Source organism: Parasteatoda tepidariorum, chromosome 6, assembly GCF_982258835.1.
Source record: "Parasteatoda tepidariorum strain Cologne lab strain chromosome 6, Ptep-v5.0, whole genome shotgun sequence".
Classification (NCBI taxonomy): domain Eukaryota; kingdom Metazoa; phylum Arthropoda; class Arachnida; order Araneae; family Theridiidae; genus Parasteatoda; species Parasteatoda tepidariorum.
In genome coordinates, this window is record NC_141760.1 from 25,855,384 (window position 1) to 25,867,807 (window position 12,424).

General features: G+C 31.6%; 1 protein-coding gene across 1 annotated transcript in view; it reads left to right on the plus strand.

Annotated features, from left to right (window-relative positions):
• The first annotated feature begins 1,991 nt into the window (after positions 1 to 1,991).
• Positions 1,992 to 12,424, plus strand: part of LOC107450173 (cytochrome P450 4C1) — a 36,071-nt gene continuing 25,638 nt past the window's right edge. Inside the window, exons 1-2 of the mRNA XM_016065917.4 lie at positions 1,992 to 2,257; positions 10,159 to 10,271. Of these exons, the coding sequence (XP_015921403.3) occupies positions 2,032 to 2,257; positions 10,159 to 10,271 (339 nt within the window). The 5' untranslated portion in view covers positions 1,992 to 2,031. The remainder of the gene's footprint in view (positions 2,258 to 10,158; positions 10,272 to 12,424) is intronic.

The window sequence follows — 12,424 nt, forward strand, 5'->3', positions numbered from 1 at the left end:
AATTTATATATCAAAACAATTACTCACAAATATGACAATAGTGACCTCATTGTGGGTATGGATCCTGATTGGCTGTTGAAACATGGCTTTTGTTTATGTTAGCAAATGTACTTTGTAGTTTATTTCGAGTAAGCCTAGCCTGCCAAATATGAATTTTCTTACGTGACATCTATATTCTTTGGAAAAGAAAGTTTTGATTTGTTCCTTATTTAACTCAAAAATAAGCACAAAGTCACGTCGAGCATAAACTAATTATGCAAAGTTGAAACCAACAGCACAAAATACAAAGACACGCAAAACAAAAATTGCACAACGATACACAAAACAAAAATAACCACGGTTGTAGTAAAGTACGTAAACAAAGGTTTATAAATTATTAGACAAAAAAATGCTTGCAAATGTGATATGGCGTTGAATTTAAATAACTTCATGTTAACTAATATTCTAACTTGTGTGGAGAAACTTAGCTTTACTTTGGGCTGCGTGCAAGGAAATTTTTGTTACTGCCACGTGATCTAGTACACAAAATTTTGCGCGTGTTTTTGACCACAAACAAATTGTGGTTACTAGCTTTCTACATTCTAATAGTCAAGTGACAGGGGAAGATCCCCGAAGATTTTTTTGCAAGGGGTGATTTGAACGCAGAAAGCTAGTAACTCCCATTTGCTTGAGGTCAAAAAACTTGCCACATATCCAGCGCTAGGTAACGAGGCAGCAAGCAAAAGTTGTTTGTGTGCAGCATAAGCTAGCAATATCCAGAGAATGTAAACACGTCATCTTGTTTAGAAACAAACAGATGGCTCTGGAGACATAGGTGAAGTGGTTGTGTATCAATAGTAGTTGTTTCGAGTTGAGAATATCCCATTATCGTGAGTTCAATCACAATTGGGTACTTGCAACTAATCACGTGGTTGTGCATGGCGAATTATTTGTACAGTTTTAAGACTTTGGTTTATTATCTCACAGAATAAAGTTTTGAATTAAATTTAATTGGATCCCTACTAGTGACGCTACGCTTGTGAGTCGAACCTGATCAACACCTCCTAGAATAGAGACCTCAACACGGATCAATTTAGTAGAAACGAACACAAACTGCTCAGTGGAAGAAATTAAGAAGCATGTTACTACGTTCGGGGTTCTAAGCTGCGAAACAGGAGGGAAGCTAAGAAAGATGTCATTACGTTTGGACTACTAAATGATCAAATTTCACGCAGAGGCCTTCTAGGAGGTATTGACTTGACTGGCTGACCCATGTATGACCCTGCTCGCAGATATCCAAATATTTGCAAGTGAAATTTCCCTTCTGAAATTTACAGCGTTTTTCAATAAGTAGAAAATTTAATCTATACATAATTGTTAACTTTAAGATATGTTTTATATTCAACAAAACAGTTTTCAACAGATTTTGACTACAAAAAAAGAAAAAAAAAAGCATACGCTCATTGAAATTTTAAATTTTTTTTTTGGCAATCATCATACTTTTCTTCAAAATTTTTTAAGGATCACGTATGGTGAAGAAGTGCATTCTATTATACATCTAAGGGATTTCAAAATTGTGTATGCGTTAGTTGCGTATTCAAAAATGAAAATAAAAGATATTTTAATGGTTTTATTTGTTTTTAAATTTATAGACTTATTATCAAATATTTATCTATACATTTTCGTCTATCCATTATTTAATAATTTTTCTACGAAATACAACACCTTTGGTGCAAAAAAAAGTTAATTAGGTGAACTATTTTTTAAGATAATAAATTGAATAATAATCAAATGCGTGTTTTGAAAGGTTAATACCCTAAACGCTAGACAATTTTTCTTTGGTAAAATGATTTTAGTTATAGAGTTTACGGGATAGTGTTGCGAAATTGGGATAAGACTTATCTTATTTTTTACTATCTGAATTAGATTATAGATAAGATACAATTGATTAGCTTGTTTATTTTTTTACTCTTAGAAGATACAAAAATGAAAAAAATATATATATAATGGCGTAAAACATGTATTCATATTAGATTTCACAAAATCAGGAAAATGTTAGCAATTGTCAGTACGAGTGTTTTGTATGCAATAATTAAATGTATTATTGTATTAGTTTTATTAGCATATATATTCTACGCAACTTTATACCTTCCCAGGAAACTTGTAAATGGTATTAACAAACTTCCAAGTCTGGGTCTTGGACTTTTTTATCCTGCTGGTCATGCAATACTTATAAAACCACAAAGGTTTCAAAAATTAATTGCTCCAGTTCATGTTTGTAAGTTCAATGTTTATTTCCTTAATTTGTACTGCTTGAATATAGTTATTTACTCTTTCCGTAAAAACAGGGTAACTTTTTCATTTTTTATAATTATAAAGTATGATATCTATATTTTTGAAAAAATTAACAACTTTTAATTTGAACAGCAATTGTGCTTAAATTAAATATTACATTGTTCAGAAATTAATAGTAAAAATGAATTTTACAAATGAGTGCCACGAAAATGTTGTGTATGATGTCTCGTGCTGATTATGATATTGGACTATGATAATAATTCATCTCAATGTATTACGATACTTAAGACTCTTGCATAGTGGAAAACTATTCCTGTCTTAGAGGTAATGTTTAAAACTTTTGAAACTTCTTTATATTAAAATTAGTGGCACGCGAATTAAAAAAAAAGAAAACTGTAATTGAGAAAAAATGGTTTATTTAAAAAGGGGTTTATTTAATGTCGGGGAGAAAACTCTCTGTTAGAAAAATGATATTTTATGAAAAATACTTTTTTTAATTACGCTTTTAAAACAAGTAAAAAGGAAATTATGTTTATAGAATTTTTTATATTTTTCACGGAAAATGGGCTTCTTCTAGTTTTAAAAGAGCATTAATAATTAGTTCACAATTAAATTAAAATAGGAAATATAGTATACTCTTAAAAAATTTAAATCAATAGATAAACGCATGCAAATTTTAACAGCTTATTTTGAAATTATTTTTCATACCAATTAATAAACTTATACATGATTGAAGAAAGAGCATTGTAAGAACAGTTCATCTTATACCAAGTACGTAAAAAATCTCATAGGTAGCCATGGTATCAGCAATCCTAATTTTTTTGTGGGTTTTTATTGTGGGTTTAAAGTGCAATGAAGACTAAGACTTCAGAATATATTCATATGAAAGAAACAGATTCTAATTCAATCTTCACTACATTCATTGCAGCTACAGTACATCACCCTATCGACTGTAGATACAGAATATCACCATATACATTATAACTACAGTACTGTGAATAAGACGGTGCACTGTAGCTACAGTGGATATAGTGATATACTGTAGCTACAGAGGATATGGTGAAAAAATGCAACCACAGTGGATATAAGAATGCCTTAGTTGTCTCCTATATTTACTTTAAAACTATTATTTGGAACGGTTCATTTGTAAAGACTAAATTGATAGAAAAATAACTTAATTTCTTTAAAGTAACAACTAATAATAGACTATTGATGATTATGAAACTTTTACGAGGCCGAGTGCAAAACTGCCGTTTGTACTGTTCTAAAAAAAAGGATATTCCAAAGTTGTTCCTTTTCAATGTCCACCTGGGTTAACATTTGGCAATTCAAGTCGTATTAGATTAGATTTGTTGGCCACTCTTTACTCTTTCAGGGGAGTCATATTAGGTGGGCCAGCGTTGCGCCCACAGTAAGGAGTAATAGTACAGACAATGAAAGGACATTCATGCCTTGTCCGGGATTCGAAACTAGAAATTTTCTAAGGCAAGAGCAGTTTCTTGATCCCCACACGGATTATTCTAAAGCTTCGTAATGAATTTAAAATGTTACTAAGAACAAATATTAGATGGAATTTCACTTAAATTAAGTTCTTATATAAGTTTTTATTGAAATTTAATTAAAAATTAAAGGTCAATAAATTATCCATTGAAATATATATTTTTTATAAAATTATACAGGTTCAGTATTGAATTCCGCGCTTATAAAATGTATAATTAATATTAAAACATGTTAAAGTTGTTCACAGAGTTTCTATAGTTATGTTTCATATCATGCCATATGGGCTTTAAATATAATTTCATAATGGGCATATTTCCTATAATTTAACAACTAAATTTTTATTTTATCGATACCTTTTCAATAAAAATAAGCATTACGAAGAAGGAAACTTAAAGAAGGAAACAAATTTTATAAATAGGTATTTTTTTAAGCTTATTACTTATATATTTGTATGTAATATTGACCCTCTAAGATCGAAGAAACAAGTTCTGCTGTAATGTTTTTGTTTTTACCAAGTTTTAAAAGCAGCTCATATTAAAAATGTATGACCTTAGCAATGATCATTAGCTATTATTTTTCTAAATCGTGGATTTCATGCTCTTACCTGGCAAAGTTTTTAATAAAGTTAAGTGCTACAGTGCACCCATTTTGAAGTAAAGTGTAATTATACTAATATCGTGTAGTGTAGAGCGGGGTAATAAATGTAGTAACTGGAATTTGTATAAAAATATACAATAAGAGAATGTTTAGTATATTTTTATAGTCATGCTTCTAATTCTTTGTACCAAGTTTTTAACCACTAATTTAATCTACATAAACTAGGAGGCTTGCCGTTCTCCCATCCTGTTTATTCAGTTCCTTTTGGATAGCTTTGCAATTCAAGCTCGCGTTGCTCCGTTTGCTCAATGGATACTTATGCGCTTTGTTCTAGCCTATGTTACGCTAATACTCTTTATAAAATAAAATTTTAAAAATATGCATGATATATATCTTGTAAAACTTTTGTTTTATAAGCATTTAATTCAGTGTATGAACATTTAATTCAATGTAAGCACATAACGAATTTATAAATACAAAATTATAGATACTATAGATATTCTTTAAGTGTTTGAAGGCACATTCTATTCATAATGCTTATATAAACTGGCAACATCTTTATACTAATATAAACTCGCAAAATGAATAAAATCCAAAAAATAAAATTAAAAAAAAGCATAGTTGTCTAATCTTTGTTAAATGTTGTAAGTACTTCCCGGAGTAGAGGGAAAGTTAAAGCTAAAATATAGTTAAAGCTAAAATATAGCTCTAAATCATTTTTTTTACCTATATGATTTGTACGATTAAAACAAAAATGAAGAAGACTATGTTCCTTGATATGAACTGTTCGATGTTAACCATTCATTTCTTTCCTAAATAAAAGTTTAGTATGTTTCAACACTTTGTTGTTCACGTGAAAAAAGCAATTTCGTTCCAGAATTTGTAACCATTCTTATGATTTTTCAACTGCAGGATATTTTTATACCTTATTGTCAATACGAAAAAGAAATAGGAACTTTTTCGTAGTAATACGTAAGAGAAACAAATATAAATAGGAGGAAAAACATGTACACCGAAGAGCCATTACATTATGACCACCCTCCATCTATAACAATGGGCTAGCACAGGTTTTCATGGTTTCTCGCCCAGAAACAATGTTTTCATGGGGCATATTAGGACCCATAATCCTCATAGAACAATCCCTGACGTCTGTAAGCTACTTGAACATAATTGCAGACCAGGTTCACCCATTCATGGCAGCAGTTTTTCTTGCGGGGGATGGTGTTTACCAACAGGATAATGCACCATGTCATAAGGGTCGAATCGTCATGGATTGGTTCGAGGAACATTCCAGTGACTTTCAAGTCATGTCTTGGCCCCCAAATTCACCTGACCTTAATCCATTTTTGGTCCTACTTAGAAAACCAAATTCGTGCTGCTACGCTACCCCCTCGCAATGTGAGGGAATTACAGGACCAGTTGGTGAGCGCTTGGTACCAGATACCTCAGACTACCTATCAGCACCTTGTGGAATCAGTGCCACGGCGGGTGCTAGCAGTTTTGAGGGCTAAAGTTGGTCCTACATGTTATTCGCAGGGTGGTTCTAATGTAATGGCTCTTCGGTGCATATTCGGTTCGTCAATAGAAATTCTTTAAATTTAAATATATTGTTTTCAGCCTAGACTTAATAAATAATATTCTGTGTAAATTAAATTCTGACTGAACGACGTTTACCAACACAATTAATATAGTTAAAATAATTCAATTTCTTAAGAAATGATTATTATATTTTGTCTTTCTCGTTTGTTTTACGAGCAAAGCATATTTTTTATCGTTCTTCTTATCAAAATAAAGATTTACTACATTCAGTATTATTTGGCATAATCCTCGCGGCCAATGCATGTTATCAAAACAATTTATTACAGTCAAGCAATTTTCTCCTACACAATACGAAAAATAAATAAATTAAAACGATAAAAATAAAATAAAATAAAAAAGGACCATTTTGAATAATTTTTACTCTATTGGTCGGATCTTCAAATTCTGAAACTCAATATTAATGTTTCGGGGGGGGGGTGACCTCAAATATGTTAATACACTGAAGAGCCAAAAAAATTGGTACAGGCATGAGTATGCAAATAAAGGGGTATGGAGCCAATCAAAGTACAGCGCTGCGATCCGCAAAGCGTATATAAGACAACGAGTGTCTAGCACAGTTCTTAGATCGGTTACTGCTGCTACAATGCCAGGTTTAAGTGAGTTTGAACGTGGTGTTATAATCGGCACACGGGAGATGGGACATAGCATCTCCGAGATAGCAATGAAATTTGGATTTTCACGTACGACTATTTCACGAGTATACCGTGAGTATCGGAAATCCGGTTAAACATCAAATCTGCGACATCGCTGGGGTCGGAAAAAGATCATGCAAGAACGATATCCGAAGATATCCCCACCCCCTGTTACTCCCACTGGTTTATGGACAGCCCTGCAGGATTCATGGTGTCAATTATCTCCAGCACTACTTCACACATTGATTGAATCCATGCCACGTCGTGTTGCGGCACTTCTGCGTGCTTGCGGGGGCCCTACACGATATTAGGCAAGTTTACCAGTTTTTTTGGCTCTTCAGTGTATATAAATGCAGACAACATTTTAAGTTACGAATATATAATATTTTTAAAATTCGATTTCTCAGGAACCGATTGTGCATACAAAATTTTTTACTATACCATGCAAAATTACATTCTTTACCCTCAAATTTGTATTTTGATTTGCAAAATTAAAATTTTTAAAATTTTGCAAACATTTGTTTACTAAACAATTTAAAAGTTTTTCGACTATTTTTACATAAAATAAATATAAATTCGTTAAAAGTTACTTTTTTTGCATGGAATTACCTTTGGATTAACGAATTTTATAATTAAGTGTAAAATTTTTTTTATTCTCTTACAAAATTCTTGACTCATGGAGAAATGCTCAAAAATTAAAATTAATATTAAGGGGTCCAAGCTTCGCATAGCTCTTTTGACAGAACAAATATAACCATATTTCCCAGATTGCTGCTATTCAATATTTGAGAGTCAAAAATACAAATCTGTCTGAAAAAATTGCGTGTTTATTCAGAGAAAGTAAATTTGTGTGTTTGATTACGTAATTTAAAATATCGTCTGCACTAATTAACTAGCAAAATTGAGGTCAACTCCAGGAGCTGTTAAGATTGAGTCCCAGAAAGTGAAGATGCGATCATTAGTTCAAAAGTTATCCATGGTGGTCCATTTTTTCCCGCACCGTTCGTATCCTTTTCCAGGTGTTGGTAAAAATCTCTTTGCACAGTAACTATATTGAAACTGTACAGCATTGATTCATTTTTATTATATAAACTAATATAATACTTTGTACCTATATTGGAATCTGTAGTGCCTATTAAAACTGGATTAATCACCATAATATTGATTAATCACCAAGGCTGGTAGATACGAATTCCGCATCCGGCTTGCTTCGACCACATTGCTGACAGAAAATGTTATGAGTGATGGACGGATCATGTATTAGAGTTCCCTTGCCGTCAGACCAACCATGGGAGATTTTCGTGGTTTTCCACTCCATGTAACGCAAAACGTGAGTTAGTTCTATCAAAAGAGTCCACCACGAAGGCAAATTTCTCCCAAAACTAGGTCCAGGAGTTAATTAAGCATCACAGACATTAATAGTAATATAGAAACTTCCCTAAGAAAATAACTATCTTTTCTAAAATAAATTTGCTTTTTAATACATAGTTTATATTTTATTTCGATTATAAATCTTTACTAAAATTATTTAAGCTTCATTTTATTTTATTTTATGACCATCGGTGAACAGCTGACCCAATTACGACAGCAAATTTTCAACTCCATAGCCTTGTAATTTTGAACAAAATCCGGAAGACAAGGAAACTCCTGGATCTAGTATTGGGAGAAATTTGCCTTCGCAGAGACCTTTTTGGATTGTTATATGGAGAGGAAATCCACGAAAACCTACTACGATTAGTTTGACGGAAAGGGGATTCTGACCCATGATCTGTCTACCACTGAGGATATTTTTAATCGTCACTGTGATTGGAGTGAGCCGAGTGCGAAAATCGTATCGACCAGCCATCATTGGGATTCGAACCCGGTCCACCTCATTGGGAAGCTAGCCCTCTGTCCCTTAAGTCACCACATCTCTTCTTAAGCCTTATTGGCGTCAATACGGGCAAGGCATTTTTAATGGTTTCTCTGAAAGATTAAGTCCTTTTTCTCCATTATTTTTTTCATTTTTTAAGTTGAGAATTTTTTTAATTAAATTTTTCATTGATTTTAAATTATTTAGTTTTATGAACACATTTTGAAAGCATAACTATGAACAAAATAAGCATGTAATTTTAGATAACTTTAAAAATGCTACTAATTGGTGACGCAGTCAACATATTCATCTTAACCAATGAATTTATCTTACAAAAATTAATAAAAAAATTTTAATCATTAAAGAACGTGCAGTAAACTCGTTTTTTTTTTTTTGTGAATGAGAGCTATATGTTGAAAACAGAACTGATGTTATCCTGAAAAACGATAAAACATAAACATATCCCTTTGATAAAACATAATCATTCAAAGTTTTATTATATATTTAAACTAGAGCCATAGATAAAATGGCTAATTCTTAACCAATGAGAAAGCTCTATTTTCAAAAATCTCTCTGGGGCCATCTAATTGGTATTTTTGAATGATGTTTTAAGATTGGGGGCGAAATTACCTCTTTTACCCACAGTCCGAATTTCAGGATGCTAGCTCAATGAGCTCTGAAATTATAAGAATGACACACACTAACTCTTTATTTTATTACTAGGAGGCTTCGCCCCCTGCTCGCTGGCGCTCGCCAACCCCCACTATACTAGGTTAATATACTAGGTTAATAATTAAGTATACTAGGTTAATTTAGAACGTATCTATTAAATTTATATAAATTCAGTTAATTAAAAATAAATAAATAATCTGAATTTAAGGATTAAAAAATGCGAGCAAAAGTTACTAATGTTTTAACTTTATTAAAACAAACATACTTTGTCAGTTCAAATTGAATTTAAGGAGTTCAAACTTATTATGCCATTCGGGTATGACAGATTAAACATTCAAATACTGGATTGATAAAAAATATAAAAAAAATCACATACATGAACTAAAATACTAGGAGTGCCTTACGTTTGTTATCACAGAAAAATAATTTCAAATTGGAAATTGCAGTTGACTCATAGTTGTCTGATTTAAATGATTGTGTATTTAAATATTGCTGATTAAAGATAAATGAACTGAACTGTATTTATTAATGCGGAAATATAAACAAAAATATTTACTTTTATAAAATTATATCTTATCATTGAGATTTCTATCTATTTTGTAATGCCTAGATTATCAGGTAAAAAAAATAGCTGATAAATATAAAGCAATTCGTGTGTCACTTATTAGTCTACGACTCAAATTCTTTTATGACGAGATTTAAAATTAAAAATAGTTTAAGCTATCGAATTAATTTATCTTTAATCAACAACATTGCTCATTACTGTTTAAAACTAATTGATAAATACGTGTAATGATATTTTTATAATTTAAACTTTTTTAATTTAATAAACCGCGTATAATTGTGTACTTTCAAAAAGTGATTGCTCACAACTTTTAAATTAGTAGAATAAATTTCAAATTTTAAATTTTGTTTATAAGGAGGTTACGAAAAAGTATATCAGTTTTAAATTATGAATATGTTAGATTGCAAAACTATCGACTGTTTATTTATATATTTTGCATTACTCATCATTTATTTTTTCCCTTATAGATGATTTTGCGTCCATTCTAGGGTATAATGTTTTATTCTCTAAGCATGGAATAAGTAATTTTTGGCAGTTTTTAATACCTTTTGTGAGCGTTTTTCGGGCTGATACTGTTGAGGTAAAACACTTTTTTATAATTCCAAAGTTTAAAATATTATTTGAAACTATTAAATTCAGAAGATTTATTTTAGAATAATTTTTGAGTTTGTTATTAGTTTTACTGGTAAATTTATTTCTCAAGTATTAAAATATTCATTCATCTATTTATTTGCTTTGCTTACCAAAAGAACAAGTAGTAGTATTTAATTTACTTAACACTAGAATCGCACAATGGGATATACTTTATATTTTTGAAAAATATATTTAATCAGCCGCTGAACAGCCGGCCCAATTTTTTGGGTTTCGGACTACTAACGTTCAACTCCGTAGCCTTGTAATTTTGTACCCTATGCAGAAAATAAGTGAATTCCTGAATTAAGTATTGGGAGAAATTAGCTTTCATGGAGGACTTAGACCAGAACCAACCTGGAACCAACCCGCATTTGCGTTAAATAAAGAGGAAAACCACTGCCAAGAAATAACCCTCAGGATGATCAGAAACCTTGTCATCACTATTCTGATTCTCTGCAAGGAGGCTCGTTTCTCCGTTTTAATAGCCTATGATCTGCGCATGAAGTAAAACACTTTAAAGTGGAACAGTTAAACGAGAACCGGAACCACGCACCCTCGGTCACATAGCAGGCTGATCAAACTGGTCTCCCATCACCTCGCTGACATATAGTGGTGCTTGACTCCAGTGTTCTACTTGAAACCGTTATTTACAATCAGTTCACCGTGGGACATAAAAAATATATATATGTTTCTAAAAATAGCTTGGTGTTCTGTACTCTCTTATAATTGATTAAAATTGATTATATGTAGGTAAATATAGGACACGACAACAAGATTCATTAGTTTTCTCATTACTTTGAGAAAGTAAAAGCGTTTATGTAAACGTTTATGTTGACCACTTTCTGATACTACACTCAGGGATAGCGATTTAGTAATCACAATTCATAGATATGCATATGGTATTGCGTACATTAATTTAATAATTATTAAACATGAAAAAAAAACATTTCAAAAACTGAGAGGAATAATTTTTGGGTAGAGCTAGAATTCGCAAACATCGGTTTATTCGTTGAAAAATTGGATTGTTACGAATCTTCTGTCACGCTATCAGACAATTGCTTTTAATAAAACTATGCGTGTTTAATTAAAATTGTTTGTGTCATGACCACCAAAATGGTTCATCCGATTTTGATATTATTATTTTCAGGCTTCATTATTAACCTGCGATGGATAATTTGTAAGATCTTTGTCTTCTTTAGACAATGATTCTAAAATTATACGTTGTAAATATCCTTGATAGTAACAAACAATAACATTTTATGTAAATTAATGCTTTAACTTTTTTCAAGTTATTATGAATTAAATGCTATGCTTATTTATTTTTCCCTTTGGCTTTTAACAAATATCGATGGGGTGCAAACAAATAAATTTTACGGATGCCTTTTAGTATTATTCAAATGAACTGCAAGTTCTACAAATTAATAAACAGATACGAATTAAAACATAACAAGCATTTATTAATTCTAAACCAACTTAAATTTAGTGATATTTATGAATCTTAATTAATTGAAAACCAAATATCCAACATAAAACATTTCAACAACGTTGGCATAAGCAAAACTAAAGTAAAACGATAAAAATTAAGTGGAAGTAGTAGTGGTTACAGTCACATGATATTAACTATAACAACATAAGCACACCGGACAAAAAATTAGTCACCCTTAGAGATATCATAAAAAAAAACATAATTTAATAGCATGTAACACCGCATTTGGGTTTGATAACCGCCTGGATTTGGTTAGGAAGTGAGACAACTGGGTTTTGCAGGCATGTCGAATCCAGTGTAAGCAACTCCCTGAGGATTTGATCACGCAAATCCACCAAATTGCGAGGATGCTGCTATCGGTGTTTTTACCGTTTCTCCAACAAGTCCCACAAATTTTGAATGGGGTTCTAGTCAGGCCCTTTCACAGGGCAGTCGAGATGTAATTGAGTGTCTGAGTGTTCATGAAACCAGCCATATATCCTTCCAGCCAGATGAACTTTGCTGTTGTCATCTTAAAATATAGGGGTATCGACAGCACACTCTTCATGAAGATGTTGACTGAAAGGCAACCCCTGATCATCTAAAATGTTCAAATAAGCCTGTTGGTTCATGTT